Source organism: Scheffersomyces coipomensis, assembly GCF_036884675.1.
Source record: "Scheffersomyces coipomensis strain NRRL Y-17651 chromosome Unknown DFJ63scaffold_1, whole genome shotgun sequence".
Classification (NCBI taxonomy): domain Eukaryota; kingdom Fungi; phylum Ascomycota; class Pichiomycetes; order Serinales; family Debaryomycetaceae; genus Scheffersomyces; species Scheffersomyces coipomensis.
In genome coordinates this window covers 1,067,649-1,091,613 of record NW_027042892.1, presented here as the reverse complement: position 1 = coordinate 1,091,613, position 23,965 = coordinate 1,067,649, and the positions used below count along the sequence as shown (strand labels likewise).

Genomic DNA, 23,965 nt, shown 5'->3' with positions numbered 1-23,965 from the left:
ATCATAAAATTTTGAATGAATTACAAACCATTTTCCATCCACTGATTACAAACACTATAAAAATAAATACTGATTATGGAAACAATAAGCATTTTTCCATTTTCAACCAAATATCGGTAATTAAATATTCTAAATCCATATTTAACCCCGTCAAATCATTTGACTCCTTAACTACTACTTAACTACTACAAGCTATTTCTAATTATGTTAACCGACTACGTAATTGTGATGATTAATTGTGATGGTTAAATTGCAAATTTTTATTTTATAACGAGTATACACGTGATAAGCCACATATATTAAATCTAGTGGTAGTAATAACTACGACTACGTCGTAGTTATTGTTATGACCAATGATAGGAAAGATCATGATTGGTAGGAAATAACTATTCTAATGCTATGTTACTTTATCAAATAAATGGTCTACCAAACCATCCATTCATCTTCCAGTGAGAACTTTTTATCATATTCAAAAAGTGTCATAAAATTGCTATAACTAAAAAACTTAACTGAAATTTATGTCTAAGTTAAAGTTTTGACATAATGTATAGTTTACCTACCTCCGTAGCCTACTTCCGTAGTTTACACCCGACACATGGGGTCTTAACTTAACTTTACCTATTTTTGGCATATGACTTTTAACCCTTCATGTTTACTTATATTAATCTTAACTATAGATAATACTTCATCATTTCATCTACGTTCTAAACTCCCTATGTATGATAAAGTAGCGAGTGTATCTCATTATCTGCCCCTAACTAATTTCATATCTTTTATCTATCTACCTTTAATTAATTGTGGACAATGGCTTAGTACCTATTAAACTTATCTTCGGAAAAATTATACGAATTGAACCAAAAATTCCGCGGGTCAACCAAAAAACCACAAAATTTCCAAATTTAGTATAAATTTATATTGATCTATAGATATATATACAATTAAGTCGCCTACTACAATGCATTACCATCATCTTTGACTTTAGTATTAAGCTTATAACACTCCTCTTAGTCCAATTGCAATTGAAGAGTTTGTATCTATACCTACCTCTCATAACCTCTCATACCTTCCATCTTCCTCTAATCCAATGCAAATGAATAAAATATTTGCAATATTCTTGACATGATACTCAAAATTATTCCACTACTTTGTACTAAATAATATCCAAATCGAGTATATAATAAAAGAATCATGATTATCATTTTGATGTCGTCTGTGTCAAGATCATAATCTATCATGTTTGACATTTTATAGATCAATTCAGATTCAGATGAATGATCTGATCTACACGATATTAATTGTTTAATCTATCGTTTTAATCAATTTTCACTTCAATATATATATCATATCATTCATTTCTTAATATACTCATGATCTGGTTGATTCTAAAAATAACCATTTTTACTAAATCTAAAAATAAATTATGAATGCGACTCATCGTCCCCTCTTTTTGCAGTCAAAGATAAAACTTACAACATTAAACTCAATTATTATTAATTATATATACTTAATTCTAAAACGTATAAGAATTGAATTCAACCAATTGATATAATTCATCAGTAGGATGGGTCTTTCCATCTTCATTATCATTATGTAAGTATTCAAATTTATAATCATTAATATCCTTAACATCATTATCCATACCCATACCGCCATTATTATTATTATTATTATTATGGGTTTGAGATCCTACATTTGACATTCCGATAGTGGATCCATTACTATTACTTTCACTATTAATATTGGGTTGTAATTGATCAAATAATGATTGGGTGGTAGTTATATTACTAATATGACTTTCATTACTTATTTTCGATTGTAATTCTTCTTGTTTTAACATTTCATGATTTGAAAGCGTCTTTTCTCGTAAGATTTTAATTTGTTTAACCCTTTGAGACCAATTTGATATAAATGATCCTGATAAATTCGCATGCCAAACATTAGCAAATTGATCGGCTAATATAGCTAGGTTTCGAATAAAATTAGGTAAATTCGTTTCCGAAATGATTTTAAAATGACTAGTGGCAAACACACCTGGAACTCCATATCTTCTAAATGTTTTCACTTTATAATATCGATCTTGAAATTCTCCATTATTATTAAGGTTGTTCTCACTATTGTTGGTCTCCATATTGATTTCATGTCTTTCAATTGAAGATGTGGAAATGGTATGCGGGGAGATAACAATGTTTAAGAAATTGAATTGAGATTTAATTAAATTGAAATTAAAGTCTAATCCCGATTCATCATAATAAATATTAACATAATTATTCCCAATATGTCTTTTCTTTAATTCTATAATTCGTTGTTTTTCATCATCCAATAATTCATCACTTGATAAAAGTTTAGGATCATTCATCATAGTAGTGATATGAAATATAACTTGAGTAGTAGTATCTCTCCAATATCTTGAATATTCCCCATCGATATTATTCTCCGTATCCAATGATCCCATATATATTTGACTTGGGTTCGATTTTAATTTAACTAATTTCCCAATCTTGTATAAGAAATTTTGATAATTCTTCGATCCAATCTTATTCAATAATACATCATTTTCAGATTGTTGACCTTTACCAATATAAATGATTCCAATTTTATGAAATTCAACGGTAGGGATACGATCTAACACATTCAAAGCTCTTAAAATAATCGAATCTTCCATAATTGGGATCGGTTTTGAGGTATTATTTTTATGATTCACATCAATATGATCAAATAATTGTAATAAGAAATAATTAGGATTAATCACATCCGTCTTGGTGATACTATAATGTTCTTCATCATATTCTAATTTAATCACTAATTTAGCCACCCCAGTTGGTCTTCTCACAATCAAATTCGTATTCCCATTAGTATAATCTGTATCTATACTTAATATACTATTCCCAATAATCCATCTACTTAAATTGGCTGTTTTACTTATCCGACCTAATTTCCCAGGGGCAGTTGAACTGATAATTTTCAACGGTAAATCACTATAAGTGAATCTTATAATCAAATCAAGATATCCTATAGTTTGATCATCTAATTCTTTCCCTTCATTACATAAGATAAGATTCTTCAATATAAATGAGGATAATTTCTTACGATCATTAATATTGATTTTTAAAAACCATGTCGAAATAACATTATATGATAATGATAACATGTATTGAGAAAGGATAGGTGTGAAATGAGTGGATTGATTAGATGGAGTTTGATCCACTTGAGCATCAACCCCATGAGCTTGTAAGATATTCTTCCTATCTTCATCATTGTCAGTATTATTATTATTATCTCTCTTTTTAATGATATCATTGGAGTATTGGATTAATTTAAACGCTATTCCAAATACTCGTCTAAATTCATCCAAAGTGAAATTTGATGTTAATGAAGGTAAATGAATTAATGAAAGTAAGAATTCTAATGTATGAGTACTAGCAAATGCACTTGTAATTCTGGTTTGTAAAGTAGTTAAAATAACCGCCAAATATTTCTTAACTGATAAGGGAAGTTCGTAACAACACACAGTAAGGATATTTATACATGGAATAGCTGTCTTTTCCCATGATCCTAATCCAATAATCAACGAATTTATAATTTGATCTTTATCATATTTAGAAAATTTATGTTGATAACCTAATAATGGTGTTAAAGTTCTTACTGATGTAACTTGTAAATCAGCTTTGGTAATATCTGGAGGGAATTTAATATGAGAAGGTAAATTCAATGTTAATTGATCACAAATGATATTCTTTAATTTAACGATTTGTTCGTTATATTGAATGAATAAGTTGATGTTCGATAATTGAGAACAAAAATGTGCCCAAATAAAAGAATAAATCTCCCAATCGAAAAATTGTTGCATGATATCAAGCACAATCTTAAACCATTCTGATAAATCTATATCGAAAGTAGTTGTGGTTGGTTCTGAAGAATCCTTAATGACCAATGCCTTGGAAGGTTTATCATATAATTTATCGGGTAAATAAGGAATGATTTCAGGATATACCCATTTATATTGTTTAATCATATCTTTATTAAAACTTGCATCTTCACTATTTCTTTTAAACGCCAATGATAATCCTGTCATATCAGTAGGTTTAGAAAGAAACATTTCTCCTTCTGCCGTGGCACGGATTCTGATTAAACATTTCGATATCGCTAATAATAAATCAATATCATTATTAATCATAGCATATTGAGCCATTTTAATCATCAAATTATAACATTCTTGAGCCTTTTCACCATTATTATTATTAATGCATACCAAGAATACTCGAGCTATAGCTTTAGCAATCTTTAAGAAGAATAACGGCGACGAAGTGTTCTGATTTGACGTGGTTTGGGATATAGAACTTAATGATACAAAACTTTTTAATTTACTACTATTATCTTGTTGATGAGCTGGTTTTGTCTTTTCAATTTGGAAGATGAAGATATTACATAATTGTTTGAATTCAGCACTTGAAGTATTCAACGCTAGGAAGATGAATAAGTTATCAATTAAATAATCCGCTATGATTTCATCCTTTTCAAAGAGGGATTTTTTAAGTATATCGAATATAATATCATAACTCATACTTGTTTTGGTGAATATGGAAGATGACATTTCAATACTATCTTTAATCACTCTTAAACATTCGATTTTAGATTCCAGATTGGTCGAATTATAATAAAAATAATTCAAAATCTTCAAACAATTATCTTTCCAAAACGGATTTAAAAGGGTACATAATCTCTCTTCATTATAAAACTTCAACACGAATCGAATATTTTCAATCATCAAGATATTATAATTTTGGATTAAAAAATTAATTAATTTATCTTGAGGACATTTCAATTCATGATTTTCGTATAATTGTTGTAATGATAAACAAATTGATTGTAAATAACTTTCATCTTGTTCTGAATTTATCTTTAAACTCTTCAACACTTCAAACATGGATATACTATTGGAATACCATAATTGGAAGGGTAAGATCTTATCAAAGGATTCATTGAATTGAATATTAAAGTTTTCTCGATATGAATCCTTGGAGAATAATCGATCAAAGTATCTTAATATCACCGAGTTTATAATGGGAATATTAAATGATATCGCTATCTTAATCGATTGATAAATATTCAAATAACAATAATCGATTGATGGTCTATTTTCTGCCGCATTGACAATTTGGATTAATTGAATGATCTCAATCGCTCCTATGCATGATTGAATAGCGGGATTATTAATAGAATCGGATTGTTTGACAGCTTGTAAGCCTGGATTGACAATGGATTTACTTAAACTTGAAATAATAAGTTGAATCGAGTCTTCAGTTGATAAACTGTCAATACATTCCCAAATCCGTTTGTTTAATGATTCATCGAGGTTTGATCCATAGATATTACTGAATAAATGAATGATATGATCGAATGAATCTGCCGGTATGGTACCGAATAGAATAATGGCATGAAGAAGGTCTATGATACATGATATGATTAGTTTATTAGTGGTTTGATTTCCTATAATCATGATTATGGAAATGATTGATATGACTAAAGTTTCGTCAAGGATGGTAAAACTATATTTTAAACAATTCTTTATAAATGCAAGAGTATTGATTAAATTATTAACTTCTGATTCTTTTGATAAATCTTGCGATAGTATAGTTAAACTTGAACGAATAAATAAATCAATGTTTTTATCTTCATCATAAATACAGAAATCATGAATATCTCTTCCTTCATTAGTTAAAGCTCTTAAAGCTTCAAGGAATAAATCATACTCAGGATCAATCTTAACGTTTGATTTCAATTGACAGTAAGTTATAATATCTCTGAAATACCGTATTTTGGTCCCTACTGCATCATCATCATGATTGATACACAGGATTAACAATTTCAATGCCACTCGTCTTGTTTGAGACAGCATTCGTTGATCACATAAATCTCGAGCTAAATACCATACTTCAGGTATAGATGATATTGAATATTTATCCAATGATTCTGTTAATTTAACGGCCGCTGACGTTCTGGTTGATAATGAACTCGATTGTAATTGTTGAAATAGTTGAGGTAGATCACCTCCACCCCCTACAACCAAAGCATTAATCAGGACTGGCACATTCTTTGCCGTTGATGATGATTTTAGAGTCTTGGTTAATGATTTAAACACACTCCCTATACCTGACGTAGCTATAGTAGGATGATGTGTTGACATTATGGTTGACTCACGTAAGCTCTATCTTTCGTTATATCACACCTGTAACCATTCACTAACTCTACTTATAGATGGTATTATATTGACTTTGGTGGATGGTATTGCTCCAGACAACCTTAAACGCATGAAATTTTTTTTTTTTATTTTTACTCCAGATTATTTTTTTTTTTTCGGTTGCAAGTAGAAGTATCACCATCTCAACTTAACTTTAATTTCCATCTCATCTAACTACAGATTTTAGTTACTATAAATAAATATATGATATAATGCATTATGAGGGAGGTTTTGAATATATACAAAACATGAGAGAGATGACTAATATACAAGGGGAGGGGAGGGATGATATACATGGGGGTTTTAACACCAGAAACGGTAGATTCTATAAATCAAAGGTTTAGAACGTAAAATAGCTCTTTCTTCTTCTAATTCTTGTTTTAAAGCTTCAAGATCAGTTTCTCTTCTACCTGAATCAATATCAATGTCTTTAGCTCTGATGAATAAGATCCAATTCTTTCTCCATATCTTATGACCGAAATAGAAGATAATTAAAATGACAAAACCTAAATAACCTTCGAAGAATCCTTCTGCATTTGGACTTTCACCCAATGGGAATAATGATAACCAGAATTGTGCAATAATGACTAAAGTATTTAAGATCACACCGAACCAAGATCCAATGACCCCAGTTTGGGAGGTGAAGGCTAATTCATCAGTAAGTCTACCTTGAACTTTCAATGCTCTTCTGAATCTAATATGAGCTAAACAAATTGATAACCAAGTGAAAATTGAACTTAAAGCTGAGATAGATAATAACCAATCGAAAACTTCAGTTTGTTTACCACTAGCAGCGATGAAACTTAATAATCCAAATACATTAGTGATCATAATAGCTACTAATGGTCTACCGGCTCTATCAACATATCCACAGATTTTTGGTGCTAAACCTTGTTCAGCTAAGGCCGTTAAAGTTCTTGATGTGGCATATACTGAAGATGATCCCACAGAAATGACAGAGATTAAAATAACGGCATTCATAACTGATGGTAATCCATGAATACCACCTTGTTGAATAGCAATGACAAATGGTGAAGCAGTAACATCAACTGAACTTGCTCCTAATAAACGATCGGAATTATAAGGCACTAAGAATGTAATTAAAGTGATTGAAACCATATAAAACATCATAATTCTCCAGAATACTTGTTTAGTAGCTTTTGGTAATGATTTTCTTGGTTGATCTGCTTCAGCAGCAGTTAAACCTACTAATTCAGTACCACCAAAACTAAAAGCAGCAGTTACAAAAACGGATGCAACACCTTTGAATCCATTGGCAAATGGACCAGGGATATGCCAATAAAGGCTACCAACATAATGACCTGCTGGACCACCCCCAGCCACTAATACAATAGAAACAATGATAAATCCAATGACGGCCATTACTTTTAAACTTGAAAATAAAAATTCAGCTTCACCATAAGCTCTAACACCAAAAAGATTTATAGAAGCTACAACCACATAAAAGATTAAAACCCAAACATCAGGATTAATAGTAGTATTCCAATATTTCATAGTGATTGAACCTGCTACTAATTCCAAAGGTAATAATACTAAAAATTGAAAGAAATAATTCCAAGCTACTGAAAATCCAACACTTGGATCAATGAATCTCAGAGCATAAACATTGAATGATCCACTAATAGGAAAAGTGACAGCCAATTCCGCCATGGCTTGAATGGTACATAAGATAGAGGCTCCAGTTAAAGCCCATGCGATTAAAATACCAGCGGGACCACCAGTATTTAAAGCACTACCTGTCCCGATCAATAAACCTGAACCAATCGATGATGCAATGGCAATCATTTGTAAATGTCTATTTTTTAATTTTCTCTTTAAGGGTGATTTTGAAGTATTAATATTGATTCTTTGAATATCAGTTAATGATTCTAATTCATAATCATCTGATTCTTCGATATTATGTAATTTTTCATATTCTGTAGCTGGTTTAAATGAATCTTTAAACAGTTGCCATTTTGAAAGTGGTAATGGGGCTGATACTAATTCATCATATGGAGTTTGAGTTGAAATAGGACTGTTGACAGAATATTCTTTAGTGGAGCCCAAAGAGGACTTTTTTGATTCTTCTGGTACCATATTAACTCTATAGTCTTGACTTGTGTAACAGTCAATGGTTGAATAAGAAAGAAGAAAAGATGTATATAATTAACCATCTGTTGTTGCAGCCTTCGTTAAAATTTTTATTTTTTAGTCACTGCTGCTCATCAAAAAGGTATACAGACATAAAATCGACTCACAGACAAAAAGAGCCGCATTTGCCTAATTTAGGAGACAGACAAAAAAAAAGAAATTTTTTGATTTGCAGCTAAAAATGACTAGCTGTTTGAGAAATGCCGTAGAATAACATCAGTAGAGGTAAGAGGAAATCACCTCAACTCTAAATATGGTCTACCAAATTAATAAATAAAAAAGTATATTAAACTTAGTATTAGTTAGAAATGAAAATATTATAGATCTAACAGATATGATCTGTTACCATTAATATGTATGTATATATATGTTGTTCTGCGAGTAAACTCTCACCTTGATAATTTTTGTAATTTTCTATTTTTTTGCTTTTTTATTTTAAATTTAACCATAAAATATATCCATTAAGAAACATAAACCTCCACCCCAAGTAAATCTTTGTAAAGTTTTTCTTATAAATGCTGGTTTAATCGACATGAATAAATTTCCACAATTATATCCTTCACTTTCAACTCCAATTCCCCATTTTATATTTTGTCTGACATTACAACCTCCCCAAAAATTATACCATTTTGTACGTTCACATGGTGATAATCTTAATAAATTTTTAGCTAATGGACCCTTTGGACCATCAATGAATTTATAACCTGCTACCAAATTATAAGTTTGTCTTGAATCTTTCATAATCAATTGTTTATCACCCCATTGACCATTATATGATAACCAATTAAAATAAGATTCTTCTCTTCCTGTATGTTTTGAATTATGATTGGTAGTACCAGGATAAACAAATTGTCCATCATAAGTATAACCAAGATAATTTTTAGTGGGGTTCCATAATGGACCACGATCGGTAAAATCAGATAAGATATCATAAGGTAAATCATGAGGATATTGTCCTACACTAGGATAATTAGCATGAGTACCTCTTGCACTGAAAATGATGGGATGTTTTGAATCTAACAGATATTTTTCTAAATTATGATAATAGAAACCTCCACCACCTCCATGAGCTGACATCCAAACGATGATTGGAACCCCATTATAGAATCTAACTAATGAATGTTCCCAATCCCCAATATGATTACCATAAGGACCTTGACCCATGACAAAGGGACCTAAATTGAAAGAATAGAAATAAAACCAATAAGAATCAACCCATCCATTACCTTTATCAACCACGATTAAAGTAGCAGGAGCATCTTTAATTTCACCATCGATTAAACTTGGTTTATTTTTAATCCCAGTTAACCAATTTGGATCCTTACTGAAATCAGAATTTGATGTTAAATAAAGCTCAGACGTATCGTAACTTTGAGATAAATTACCAAAAATTTCAATATTTAAATCTTCCGTACCGGGGACATGAGTACCATTAGGGAATTCAACATGGAAATTAGTTAAATAATCCTTGATATCATAAGGTAAGTATCTTTCTTCACTATAGAGATGGACCAAAGGGGCATAATCAATGACATAATTGGGGATTTCACCATCTTTAAGAGTTCTTTGATCTTTAGTGGGTAAACTTACAATAGGAGGAAAGCCTTTGAAATTGATTGGATTCTTAAGGATGTTTTCAATTTGAATCTCCCGTTCTTCATCATTTTCGATTAATTGGAATAAGACGTTTTGTTTTGAAGTTTTGTATTTGGTATGATCATGTTGTTGATGATGTTTTTGTTGTTGTTGTTTATGAGGTTTATATTGTTGTTGTTGTTGTTGTGGGGTGTAGTGATCCTCAACCCCAGCCTCCACGGGGAAAGCGGTCGCAATCCACAAGAGAGATAATAGTACTATCACTAGACTATTACTATACGTATGCATTTGATAGATGTGTTATATTCTGTATGACATTAAAACTTGAATGGTAAAAGGAAACAGTAATAGATTTTAAACCATGTGTTGTAAAAGGGAACAGAACGTTTTTATATTTATTTGATTAATGATGATGATGAAATGCATTTTTTTGTTTGTTGCGAAGTGATCATTTCTTTTTTTATTTTGTTCTATTATTTATCCCCTATAATTACCGCACCTCTTTTACCAGGTGACCATAAGCATAAAATCACTGCTTTTACAGTTTATTACCGGAATTTTGTCACTTCTGCAGGAAACATCCACACTGCAATAGTTAAAATGTATATGCAGGTCCATGTCGTTTAATGATGTCGTAACGCATAGAAAAGAGAAAGAGAGACATCTGATAATTTGATTCTATACGAAATAGATCACCTTATATATATAGTGAATTATAAGAATATACTTTTAATATCGTCTATTCTTTAAATTGTATACGATCTACATAAGACTTGATACTACTCAATGGTATCATATAACATAACCATTCACATTGCCGCAAACTACTACTGATCTCTACTACTGGATACTACCCCAATGTAATACGTTAATGATATTTTTCATTCTATAATCAAAAGGTTCTAACTAAATATTGAATAAGTTTAAATGGTTAACCGACTCTGCAAATTTACTTCAATTGATTAAACTTTATGCTTCTTTTTTAGTATGAGCTAAAAAAAAAAAAACCAACCTCTCTATCTAAAATACAAACACTTGATCTCCTAATTTACTAACTGGTTTAGCTTTAGCAAATCCTAAAGTTACAGCTGCTTTTTTCATAGCTCCAATCATTGGTGGTGGTCCACATAATAATAAATTAGTATCTTCACTTGATTTTGGTAAATATTTATCAATGATTTCTGGAGTAACAAATCCAATTGATCCTTTCCATCCTGCTGGTGCTTCATTTAAAACAAAATGAATCTTAAATTGATCACTATGATCTTTTTGAAATTGTTCTAATTCAGCTCTTAATAAAATATCAGTTTCAGTAACATTAGCATAGATTAAATTAATCTTAGTTTTATCCTTTGGATTCTTTAAAATAGCAGTAATTATTTGATACATTGGTGCAATACCTGTACCACCAGCAATCATACCAAAACTTTCAACCATATTTGGAGTATAAGTGAAAAATCCTTTTGGACCTCTAATATCAACATATTCTCCAATCTTTTTAGATTCAACATACTTGGAAATATTCCCATTTTCATAAGTTTTAATTAATAAATCAAAATAACCTAATTCATCATCAGTACTAATTGGAGTATAAGATCTAACAATTTCTTTACCATTTATAGTCGTACCAATGGAAATATGTTGACCAATAGGTAAACCTAATCTATCATCATTCTTAGGTAATCCAAATCTATAAACACATGAATTATGACTAACTCTAGTCTTTTCAATCAAAGGGAATTTTTGAAATTCATCAGGTTTTAAAATTGGTTGATTCTTTAATGAAATTTTATAAAAATATAATGCAATAAAACTACCAATGATTGTAGCAATAGTAGCAAAGACAATCAATGGATTTGGTTCACTTGATTCACTCATGATGATGATCGACAATTTATGGATAACAATGGATAATTATAAATTGGTGTTATGTATGCTGTTATATATATATAATTTTTGATTTCATCCAATCTCAAAAAAAGAGCGACATGATTCTGAAAAATATCCAATTTTGTTTACCCGGATTATTCTTTGCCTAATTAAGTAAAATGATCCCATTATCATATGTCATTTTACTTAATACAGTCAAGTTTAACATTAACACCATCTCCCGACCCCTGGAATTGAATAAGTTGCAAAATGTCAATTTAAACTTTAATTTAATTAATCATTCATATCATGGAGTTTGTAACTTACATGGATATATCATCCGACTCACTATTAAACAGGATATTATTACTTCAAATGTCATTAACGCTTTATTAGATCTAAGTAACTATTTACATGTCTAGATATCTTCTCTATTCTTATACTTCCTCCTCCTCCTCATCCTCCTCCTCATCATCATCTTGTTGAATGTTCCATTGACAACTTATATCCCATCTTGACCCCTTAGCATTGATACTCACATATTTAATAAATTTCAATACTGAACTATCTCTTAATACTAAAGTTAATGAATTCCATTGACATTGATTGGTAAATAATACACTATCATCCCCATTACTTCTATAAATGGCAGGATCATCCTCTTCATCATTTTCTTCATCATCTTCACCATCACCTCCTCCACTAGACATACATAATTCATACCCTCCAAATTCACCTGATTCCCAATTCTTTGGATTAATAGCACTAGGAGTTAAATTTAATGTAGCTTCCAATAAGAGATCTTCAGTTTGTTTAGTAGCTAAGATGAAATCTGATCCCGGTCTGAATCTTCTAATTAAAACTTGATCACCTACCAATACTAAATTTGTAATTAATTTTAACCATTTTTTAAAGACAATCGATTTTAAAAATCGACTTAATTCAATCAATTTATTATCAACTTCTTTTTCACTTTTAACTTGAGAAAAATTAGGTAGTTCTTGAGGACCAATTGAATTAGTGAAATTGATCGATTCAGCAGATGTGATATCCATATTGTTTGATTTCCCATCGATATATAAGAACCGATGTTTATGAGGTGGAATGGCACATTTCCAAGGTTGAGATATTTCATCAACTTTAATTGGAATCTTAACGTTTAATTCTTCATGTCTGATTAATTCACGTAAAGTCAGAGCATAATCTTCATTTAAAAACTCTTTTAATTCTAAGATTGATTCATTAAGGAAACTTTCCGATAAATTCTTAATCAAACTTTCATTATTAAGATAATTTTTATTAATAAATTTTGATAAATAATCAATATCAAGTTTGGTAAATTGTCCCACATTTTCAAATTCTTCATAATGTTTAATTTCAATCTCATCAAACTCATTTTTAATCAATTTTGGGAAATCAAATTCTTGTAATTCCTTGGATTGTAATAATTGTAAGGTTGATTTCCCAATGATTGATTCTTCTTCACCTTCAATAAACCCATCTTCACCAGGTTGAGGAATATGAAACCATCCTTGAATACTTAATCTCTTTCTATCTTCTCTAACTTCTTCCACATCATGGAATGATAATCCTGGTTGAACTGTAAAAAATGCCATTTGATTAAATTGAGGTGTAAATTTTTGATAAAAATCAGTTTGAGGGACATTAGGTACAATAGAATCAAATAATCTTAAGGATCCACCATATCTTTCATGCCAAACCTTATCTGGTTCAGGCATATATAAGATAAAACTAACTCTTCTAGTATCAATCACATCATCATGAGTTAATAAATGACATCCTTTATTATAAACATTAATTGACATATCAGTCTTAACTCCACTTAATTTCCCACATCCACAAACTTTGGAAACAATATCTCTAAATTGTTGAGAATAAATAGCACTTCTTAATTTATATAATGATGGTAATTTAGATAAATCATCCCAATTTAAGCCTGATAAATTAGCTAAATCTCCCGATTGGAATACTTTATAAATATCAGTTTCTTTCTTAGTGAATGCTATTTCATGAAGAACTTCAGTACGAACTTGTCTTAATAACGTATCATCTACCAATTCAGTGAAATGTCCCCATCTATAAGGTTGACTTTCTTTAATTTCTGTTTGTAAATTATCTTGAAAAGTTTCATCAAAGATCTTTTGATTGAAGAATGATTTGATTTCTTCTTTATTGAAATTAATATTCAATTTCTTAGAACTTGGTCCGTTCAGATCCTGAGTTTCTTCTTGTCTCTTAGTCATGATAATGAATCGTTTACCCTTATGGAAGAAGTTTTTCAAATCCTTTTTAACAGCTTGATCTGAAAAATTTAAACGACTACATCATACGTCTTGTATCAGACCATGTTTTTAAGATGGTCTAGATGAGATCATGTGCAGTTAAGCACATGACTGAGAAGTCGAAAATTTTTTTTTTAGTGGAGAGAATTTGTCGACAATTTTTCAAACGATTTGAGATTTCAAATTTTTCAGCTTTTGCTGACTTTTCTTTCTTTTTAGAATCAGATACAATTCATATCAAATCAAGTACAATGTCTATCGAAGAAATCCCAGCCGGTGCTGACGTTAACGTCATCCCAAAGAACGAAAAGAAAGCCAGAGAAATCATCAAAAAATTAGGTTTAAAACAAGTTAAAGGTATTACCAGAGTTACTTTCAAACAAAGAGGTAACTTAATTTACGCCATTGATCAACCAGATGTTTACAAGTCTGCTGCTGGTACTTATGTTGTTTTCGGTGAAGCTAAAGTTGATGACATCAACAAGAGAATTGCTGAAGCTCAAGCTCAACAAGGACACGAAGGTCACGACCACGAAGGTCACGATCACGACCATGATCATGAAGGTCATGACCACTCTCATGAAGATAAAACTCCAGAAAGTATTAACGCTGATTTACAAAAATTAGCTCTTGATAATGAAACTAAATCAGCCACTATTGAAGAAGAAGAAGGTGATGCTGATGAATCTGGTTTAGATGCCAAGGATATTGATATCATTGTTGAACAAACCCAAGTTTCAAGAGCTAAAGCTGTTAAAGCTTTAAGAAAACATGATGGTGATATGGTTAATGCTATCATGGAATTATCTTCTTAAATAAGATAAAAAATATTTGTATATACATATTTAATAACATAGATAATAATATCATTATTTAATATCTCGTATATTTATAAAATTGGTAACTATATACTGTAGATTTATATTTACATTTATTCCTTTGCTTTCTCTTTTTCTTCTACATCCTTTTCGGAAGTGTCAGTAGTCTCTTCAACTGGCCTTTCAGCTTCGGATTCTTCTTTGGCAGCTTCCACTTTGATTACTTTCTCTTCCACGGGATTAGACTCTTCTTTCTTGGATTCTTCAGCTTCCGCCACTTTCTCCACAAATTCTTCCTTTCTATTACCATTAATTATATCATTCAACTCTTCATTTAAAACCCCTTGACCATTCAAAGTATCACATCGTAAACATCTGAATTTAATAGTGGCAGGATTCTCTGTATTGGGAGGAGCTAATCCATTATGAGTATAACATTTATAACAAATTAATGCGTATCTATTTTCAACTGATTCATTATTATCCGATCCAATTAACACATCCAAGATACGATCTTGGAATGTTCTCTTTGTTTCTGTAGGGGCAGTAGGAACTGATGGTGCTTCTATTTGTGCTTTTGATGTGATTGATGATGGTGCAGATGTAGTAGTGATTGGTTGATTTGGTACTACTGGTGCTTGATTAGGAGTTATATTTATATTCAACTTTTTCAATTGATCTGCTGATAATTTATTGACATCAATATTGGAAGGAAAGTTATTACGTTGTTGTTTTCCTTTTCCTTGTTCTTGTGGTTGAGGTTGGGGTTGTACTTTTGGTTTTGGTTTATCCTTTTCATCACCAAATTTATTTAATAAAGCATTTGTAGCATTAAAATTAGTTATTTTCTTTAATTCTTCAATCTTCAACTTATGTTTCTTTTTCAAATTATTTAAACTATTAGTTCTACTTTTAATCAAGAATGCATAGAAATAATGAACAATTGATATAATCGTATAACCTAATACAGGATATAATACCAATATAAGGAATTGTTCTCTGGATTGATGTTTGATAAACAATTGTAATCGAGTTAACTTGGTAGATGAAGGTAAAGTGAAATAATCATATGCGAGGAATAACAAATATGTCAAGATGAAAAAACGACCTACCACATGCTTTGAAGTTTTACTTCCTTTCTTCAATTTCAGTATTTGCTGACTCGTAGTCGATATGGTTTGAGTGATGGTGCTAAGTTCTTTCTCAAACTCATCTGGATTGAATCCACTTCTTTTGAAAAGACTAAACATTTCTTAACACTTAACACTATCCAATGATCACCTCAATCTGAATTGCTTTCAATGATGAAGATCTATCAATTGGACCCTTTAAACGTCTTTTGCCATTTAGAAATTTGAACTTGCTGTCTCTAAATTTTCCCTGTGTGACATAACAAAATAAAAAAGTGAGGCATGGAACTGAACTGAACTGAACTGGAACTTTTTTAACGAAATGAGATTTTAGTCATCTTGAATTGGATCATCTTTATCATCATCACTTGTATATATATCATACTGTATCATATTAAGACTTAATTCAAAGTATTATCATTGCTTCATTACATTATTACATTCAACTGTAACTAATCTAGAATTCATAACATTTAAACGTTCACCAATTCAAAGTCTGATTCCAAATCACAGTTTATTACGTCTGATTGCAGTCAGTCAGAAAGTTTGAAAAGATAACATCATGACTTATACTATAGGTGATCGGAAAATAACTCTAAGGGACAATTTATCACAAGCAGATATTCATTTATTATTGGCTCATTCCAAGCTTTTTAAATATTGTTTAAATAATGCTACGTTCAAATTTCTTATAAATTTAAAGAAATTAGTTCATCTTTATGCTGATATCATAACTATCTATTCCACTTTACTTAAGAAGATCCCTAATTATGATGATATAACATTGATGGCATATAAAGCCAAATTAAATGTGTTGAAATTGGAAGGTGATTACAATGAATTATTTGGAGAAGATACTCTGAATAACTTCAATGCCAATCCATTTAAACTTGCCAGTAATTGGGAAGAAAAGAATTATGAAAATAATATTAAGAAATTCACTATTTTAATGTTGGATAGTACTATTGAAACATTTGATATCATGTTTAAAACTTTAAGATGTATTGATGTATTCTTTTGTAATTTCAATAATTTAAAGAAATTATTAATTCCATATTTATTAAGTCAAACCACATCAATCTCCAAATCATTACAGAAAGCTCAATATTTATATCATTTAACCACCATAACAGATGATATGGGTACCATACTGGAAATAACAGCTCCAATTTTAAAACAATTACGAAAAATTGAAAAGATAACCAGTGGTATAGAACGAGAATCAAGCATATTAGAATACGCATTTTTAACTTTCAATCCATCATTGGAACAATATACTAGCATATTATTAGGTAAAGCCATCCTAAAACGAGAAGTACCCCCTAATCAATGTCAATTGATTAAACGAAGAGATGTTTGTTTACAAGCGGCGGAACATGTGGTTAGTATTCCATTAACAGAAGATACTACTAACAACTCAACCTATGAATATTTAAGAAAGTACTTATCGTATGGAGTCATGTTATTAGTAGCATTAATAGCATTGTTCTGTTATAGATTAATCCATGTAATCTTTGGACAATAGAGATATATATACTTAATATACATTTATTTAATAAACTTTATAGTTATACTATTCTGGTAGCCCAAATGAAACTTACTTTTAGCGTGGTACCTGCATATAAAACTGGATTTACCAATGCTCTCTCGAACTTCTATTTACAAACACAGAAAAAGTTTAAAAATAAGGAATTCATGAACTGTAACCCCTCCAACCATTCATAGCAAAAGATATCATCAGATTGTATAATTAAAGACTAATCTATTCTTGTTAGTGTATGTTCTGAGTGTGAATTCATTACCTAGAAAGAAAGTTTGGTTTGATTGTGTTGTTTTGAAAAGAAGAAACGCTCTAACTACAAAACGGAGCATCAGCAGCACGATAACAATAGCTAAAGTAAATCTAGAATCATTTCTATCCCATATCTAATTACTATCACAGACACCAATTAAAATTACTACTTTTCATCGAATTAGTACAATCCATATTCCATACGTTTTATTTCAATCTATTTCAATTCAGTTTCATCGTTTTATTATAACAATTTTTTATTTAACAATAATCAACACTTAATTTTCATATCTTTATATTTCTAAACATCAATTATTCATATCATCAATCACATCATGACTAATTCACAAATATATTCAGCGACTTATTCAAATGTCCCTGTATTTGAATTCGTGACTCCTGAAGGTCCTATAATGCGAAGGAAACTAGATTCTTGGATAAATGCAACTCATATATTAAAGATTGCTAAATTCCCTAAAGCAAAAAGAACAAGGATATTAGAAAAAGATGTTCAAACTGGTACTCATGAGAAAGTTCAAGGTGGATATGGTAAATATCAAGGAACTTATGTCCCCTTAAATTTAGGGTCAGACATTGCGAGGAATTTCGGAGTATTCGAAATATTAAGACCAATTTTTGAATTTAAATATATCGAAGGTAAATCTGAAACTCCACCTCCAGCACCTAAACATAATCATGCATCTGCTTTGAATATAGCCAAACGTCAGGGAATCATCGCATCTGCAAATAGTAAACAATCATCAGCAGCAACAGGAGCCGCATCATCATCTACAACTACAGCAGCATCCTTAAGGAAAAATAAAACTTCTCCAAACGCAGGAGTATTGCCAGGGGAACCAGCTAAGAAAAGAGGAAGACCAAAGAGAGTTGCCTTAAATGCAAAACCAAATTTAAAACATTCAGATACTACCCCTATAGAACCAGGTCCAAATATTGGTACTTTCAATACAAATTCAAAAGTTTCGTTTACAGTCACAGCTCCAATTTCTTTATCAAGACAAGATACCGAACAAGATGCCTTACAAATAATGTCAAGCAATATGAATCTTAAACATGAAGATTTAGAATTGGTTGAAAGTGACGATGATGAAGATGATGAAGACGATGTAGAAGATGATGTTGAACGTCATCGTCGTCGTCACCATCATCCTAATCTAGGTAGAAATGGAAGTAATCTTTTGAATGGAGGAAATGATAATGATCCGTTACGTTTTGATTCGCAAGTGGGTGATGATTTACTTGGAAGTAAAGAATTATTTGGTACTTCAAGAGATTCATTTGAAAGAGTACATCATAATTATAATAATAATAATAACAATAATAATCATCCACATCCTCATAATGGTAATACACAAAACAACAACAACAACAACAACAATAATAATGGACATCATGATCCTTATAGTTTGCTGCAATATCATACCCATACACCAGGAATATCAGCCAGTCAACCAATTGCTAATGGAGATCAAATCTATGGTGAATATTTTTCCAACTTATTAGGTTATCTTACTGATGATACAAAAATACGATCAACTGAAATACCACCAAATATATTAAATCCACCTGAACCATTCAATAAGATCAATATTAATCAACCGATCGACAATGAAGGTAATACGTTATTCCATTGGGCTTGTTCATTAGCTAATATTCAAATGATACAGTTTTTGAAAGATACGTTTGAGATCAGTTCTGAAATTAGGAATAATAAGGGTGAAACTCCATTAATGTTTTTAGTTAAATTTGTTAATTCATACCAATTAAAGAATTTCCCTTCGATTTTACAAATCTTATTGGAATCGATATTATTAGTGGATAATTCAAATAAAACCGTCTTACATCATATAACCTCGATTGAAAATGATAAGAAACATAAAGAAAGATTCACCAGATATTACATGGAGACGTTAATCGATAAGATAATCGAAGCATCTGATGATGGAGAAAGTGGAGAAGAAACTAATAATAATAGTAATAATAGTACCAATGATGAGTTACCGATCAATAAAAAGGATGTGATATCGAAATTTATCAATCATCAAGATTCAGATGGAAATACTGCCTTTCATATTGCCGCTTATAATTTGAATAAGAAATGTATTAAAGTGTTTATAAGTTATCATAAGTATATTCATTTTGGATTGAGGAATTTAGTATCATATACGGTTGAAGATTATTTAGGAGCTCATAATTATGTCTTAAAATTAGATCTGGAAGATAATAATGGTGAACCTGATGATGGACTTAATTCATTAAGTCAAATGGATAGTGAAAGTGTGATTGGCGGTACGATTAGTTCCCAAAGTTTTGAAAGTCAATTATATTATTCTAAACTTGCTATTAATTTACAAAATTCAACATCAAATTTGATTACTGAAAAATTAACCGAATTAGCTTATACTATTGATAAAGAATTAAGTGAAACTGATCAAAATATTTTAAGTTTCTTTAAAATTTTGAGAGTTCTTAATGAAGAAAAAATCTTGAGTCAAAAGGCTATATTATCGATATTTAAATTAGATTATTTGGTTGATGATAGTAGAGTCAAGGAAGAGGGAGATGATGATGATGATGAAGAAGATGACGACGATGAAGACGATAATAAAAAGAGACATCATAAACATAATAGACAGAATGATAATAATAAAAAGATTGACAATCAACACGAATATTACATTGATCATAAGAAAGATCAAATTATTCAAGATGAAATTCAACGATTAGTTAATGATTTAAGTTACTCATATTTACAAAAGAAAGAAGGATTTGACCAATTATTATCTCGGTTCAAGACGGTGAAGGAAAGACAAATATTCTCGGCCATTATTGAAGAAATTAAAGATGAAGAGAAAGAAAATGAGCAACATCAAGGAGAAGAAGAACAAGATTTATTACAAGCTGGGATTCAATTATCGGAAGAAATCATTAAGAAAAAACAATTAATTGATAAGATTGCTAAACTTGAATCCGAATTCTCCTTGAATCAAATTGATAAAGAAAACTTATCATCGACATCAACATCCGATATTAGTAATGGTATTAATGATTCGATTGTTAAGAAATATGCCTTGTTAATTTCGAAATGTTCGGGTATGAATCAAAATGATGTTGAGAAAAACATTGATGAAATTGAGAAATCATTATTGAAGTCGAAATGATTATTAAGTAAGACATTTACCGAATGACAAACACCATATATAAAGACGTATACGCTTTTAATGTAAGAATTTAGAAAGTAAAGTATAGAATGTTGTAGAAATGGAGTGTACCAGGTGTTTTTAGTAGATGGTACCCGAGCGGTTAATCTTGTTACACTATAACAGAGGAGTGGCAACAGTGGGGTAGACCATGATATATATATAATTGGTAGCACCACCAATGATAGCCTTACATACACTTCCAAATAAGGCAAATCTAAGACTAGCCACAATAATGATGATAGATCTACAATGTAATTATATTGGATGATGAGTTACTAACCATAGATAACCGATACCTTTATATACAGAACAGACACGAAGTAACTAAATCATTTTATAATGTACCTTACCCGAACTAAACTCATCAGATAATCCCTTCCAGCTTCAATAACCGACATATAATCAATCGATATAATTGTTGTTATCAGCCTCTTCTTCCCTATAATTCAATACAAAATTTTTTTTCAGACGTGTTCGTGTCTACCGTTGTTAACCGAGAGTGATGGTCTCATAGTTAAAAAATGTTGCAAATATTTTTTATCTCGGAGTGGAACAGAACATTTTTGATTTTGATTTAGCGTCAATAACCGAGATAAAAATTTTCTTAAGACCACAACTGGTTAATTTGGCAGCATCTGAAGCCATAGAGCCATAACAACACATATAGGGATTTATATGGGTAAGTGCCGTAGATTTCATATTAATAAGTAAGGGTTTCCCTGATTCAGTAAAATTTGTAGATGTAGATTTAACTTAATTTGTTATTATTGTTATTATACCTCTTTCTTTCCATCTTATAGATATAAACAACAAACAAGGGAGAAAGACAAAATGAGTTCAGACGACAGTTCAAGTATTGAAAAGCTTGAGATGTATACAACTCAACAACACTCTACTCATGATTCATCATCAACCACTTCATCTGATGAAAACCCTATTGCATTTACTAGATCTCATTATGAACAACAACTTCAACAAGAAACCATAAGGAGAGAATCTCATTCTTCAAATCATAGAAGAAACTCTACATCATCTATTCATAAATCACTTGAAATCATACGAAAAAGTTTGGTAGGGGAAATCAATCAATCAAATTCAGATAATATTAATCAAGAATATGCCGTTAAAGATATCTATGGAGATTTAGATAGTGAAGAAATTGAATTACAAAGACAAGCCACAAGAACAACAATTTTAAATGAATTAATTGAAAGAACCCAACATCAAGATGATACTGATTCTGAATCAATAATAACTGAAAAACTTGATCATCAACCAACTTTAATTGAATCATCTATTCCAATTGAAAATGATGGGGAAGAATTTAATAAAATTGATCCTGAATTAATCACTTGGAATGGTACTGATGATCCAGAAGATCCAAGAAATTGGCCAATCACTTTAAAAGCAGGTTTAATTGGATTTGTGGCCCTTTATGCTTTAGTAGCTCCTATGTCATCATCAATCTTATCACCGGCCATGAGTGAAATCGAAGAAGAATTCCATATCACTAATGAAATTATCGCTGCCATGGTAGTTTCTATTCAAATTTTAGCTTGGGCCATTGGACCTTTAGTCATTGCTCCATTAAGTGAACATGATAACATTGGTAGAAAATTAGTTCTTGACGTTAGTTGTTGGATGTCATTATTCTTTAATATTGGATGTGCCTTCTCCAAAAACACCGCTCAAATGATGATTTTTAGATTCATTGGAGGTTTATTCGGTTGTGTCCCAATGAATGTTTGTGCTGGTGTTATTTCAGATTTATTCGATGCTAAATCAAGAATCTGGGCTTTAGCAGGTTATTCATTAGTTCCATTATTAGGACCAGTCATTGCTCCTGTTATTGCTGGATTCATTGTGGAAAACTTACAATGGAGATGGGTATTCTATGTTTTATGTATTTTCAATGGTTCAGTTGCTATCATCACCACTATTTTCTTTAAAGAAACTTATAGTCCAACCCTTTTAAAGAGAAAAGCTAATAAATTAAGAAAACAAACTGGTAATCAAGATTTACATACTATTTATGAAATCGCAGATGGTGAAACTACCTTAGGTAAAATGTATATTTGTATGGTTAGACCTATCAAATTATTATTCACTCATCCTATGATTGTTGGTTTAGGTTCATTCATGGCTTTTACTTATGGATTCATGTATCTTATGATTGTTACTTTCCCAACCATTTATGGAAAACAATATGGTTTTGATAAAGGTATTACTGGATTAATGTATATTCCAATGGGTATTGGATTTACATTAGGAGTTATCATTTGGACTTTCTTAATTAATAAATCATATAATGATTTAACTAAGAAAAATAATGGGATTCCAAAACCAGAATATAGATTACCAATGTTATTCCCAACTTCATTAATTATCCCAATTGGATTAATTTGGTTTGGATGGTCAGTTCAAAAGGAATTACATTGGATTATGCCAAGTATCGGATCTGCCATTTTTGCATTTGGGTTAGTATGTGTATTCCAAGCCTTACAAAGTTATTTAATTGATATGAATACCAAATATGCTGCCTCATCAGTAGCCGCTGCTGCTTTATTTAGATCATTATTTGGATTTACTTTCCCATTGTTTGCTAATAAAATGTATGCCAAATTGAATTATGGTTGGGCTAATACTATGTGTGGTATCATTGGATTGATCTTAGGTGTTCCATTCCCTATTATTTGTTATATCTATGGAGAAAGAATTAGAAAATGGGCTGATGGTAATATTGAAAATGATCAAAAGAAGAGAGATCAAAGAAATCTTGAAAGATTACAAAGAAAACAAAAGGAAAGATCATTAGTTTAGATTGTTTCCTTTAATTTGCATTAT

The 23,965-nt window shown here is 30.6% G+C and overlaps 10 protein-coding genes across 10 annotated transcripts; 4 read left to right on the top strand and 6 right to left on the bottom strand. All coding sequences in view use genetic code 12, as the record gives it.

Annotated features, from left to right (window-relative positions):
- Positions 1 to 1,510: 1,510 nt before the first annotated feature.
- TSC2 (Tsc2p) lies at positions 1,511 to 6,442 on the bottom strand (the record flags this gene model as incomplete). The annotated part of the gene is made up of 2 exons (XM_064905448.1): positions 1,691 to 6,442; positions 1,511 to 1,621 (listed from the first exon to the last, which is right to left on the bottom strand). Exons 1-2 carry the CDS (start codon positions 6,182 to 6,184, stop codon positions 1,511 to 1,513), a joined length of 4,605 nt encoding a protein of 1,534 aa, XP_064764678.1. The 5' UTR covers positions 6,185 to 6,442.
- Positions 6,438 to 8,628, bottom strand: GAP5 (Gap5p). The gene has a single exon (XM_064903958.1). The coding sequence runs from the start codon at positions 8,333 to 8,335 to the stop codon at positions 6,542 to 6,544; it is 1,794 nt and encodes a 597-aa protein (XP_064764677.1). The 5' UTR covers positions 8,336 to 8,628; the 3' UTR covers positions 6,438 to 6,541.
- DFJ63DRAFT_20273 (uncharacterized protein) lies at positions 8,583 to 10,639 on the bottom strand. Its single transcript, XM_064903941.1, has one exon. The coding sequence runs from the start codon at positions 10,271 to 10,273 to the stop codon at positions 8,831 to 8,833; it is 1,443 nt and encodes a 480-aa protein (XP_064764676.1). The 5' UTR covers positions 10,274 to 10,639; the 3' UTR covers positions 8,583 to 8,830.
- On the bottom strand, positions 10,640 to 12,302 carry CBR1 (Cbr1p). Its single transcript, XM_064904072.1, has one exon. It carries the CDS (start codon positions 11,861 to 11,863, stop codon positions 11,006 to 11,008), a length of 858 nt encoding a protein of 285 aa, XP_064764675.1. The 5' UTR covers positions 11,864 to 12,302; the 3' UTR covers positions 10,640 to 11,005.
- Positions 12,078 to 14,603, bottom strand: OFD1 (oxidative DNA demethylase). The gene has a single exon (XM_064903940.1). It carries the CDS (start codon positions 14,116 to 14,118, stop codon positions 12,292 to 12,294), a length of 1,827 nt encoding a protein of 608 aa, XP_064764674.1. The 5' UTR covers positions 14,119 to 14,603; the 3' UTR covers positions 12,078 to 12,291.
- EGD2 (Egd2p) lies at positions 14,409 to 15,016 on the top strand (the record flags this gene model as incomplete). Its single annotated transcript, XM_064905447.1, has 2 exons — positions 14,409 to 14,679; positions 14,722 to 15,016. The coding sequence occupies 2 exons, from the start codon at positions 14,409 to 14,411 to the stop codon at positions 14,970 to 14,972; spliced, it is 522 nt and encodes a 173-aa protein (XP_064764673.1). The 3' UTR covers positions 14,973 to 15,016.
- Positions 15,017 to 16,442, bottom strand: DFJ63DRAFT_316608 (uncharacterized protein). Its single transcript, XM_064906712.1, has one exon. It carries the CDS (start codon positions 16,223 to 16,225, stop codon positions 15,089 to 15,091), a length of 1,137 nt encoding a protein of 378 aa, XP_064764672.1. The 5' UTR covers positions 16,226 to 16,442; the 3' UTR covers positions 15,017 to 15,088.
- Positions 16,443 to 16,446: 4 nt separating this feature from the next.
- DFJ63DRAFT_20486 (uncharacterized protein) lies at positions 16,447 to 17,975 on the top strand. The gene has a single exon (XM_064903959.1). The coding sequence runs from the start codon at positions 16,668 to 16,670 to the stop codon at positions 17,628 to 17,630; it is 963 nt and encodes a 320-aa protein (XP_064764671.1). The 5' UTR covers positions 16,447 to 16,667; the 3' UTR covers positions 17,631 to 17,975.
- MBP1 (transcription factor) lies at positions 17,932 to 21,161 on the top strand. The gene has a single exon (XM_064903939.1). It carries the CDS (start codon positions 18,233 to 18,235, stop codon positions 21,077 to 21,079), a length of 2,847 nt encoding a protein of 948 aa, XP_064764670.1. The 5' UTR covers positions 17,932 to 18,232; the 3' UTR covers positions 21,080 to 21,161.
- Positions 21,162 to 21,952: 791 nt separating this feature from the next.
- Positions 21,953 to 23,941, top strand: DFJ63DRAFT_332821 (uncharacterized protein; the record flags this gene model as incomplete). Its single annotated transcript, XM_064907748.1, has 1 exon — positions 21,953 to 23,941. The coding sequence occupies one exon, from the start codon at positions 21,953 to 21,955 to the stop codon at positions 23,939 to 23,941; it is 1,989 nt and encodes a 662-aa protein (XP_064764669.1).
- Between the last annotated feature and the right edge of the window lie 24 nt (positions 23,942 to 23,965).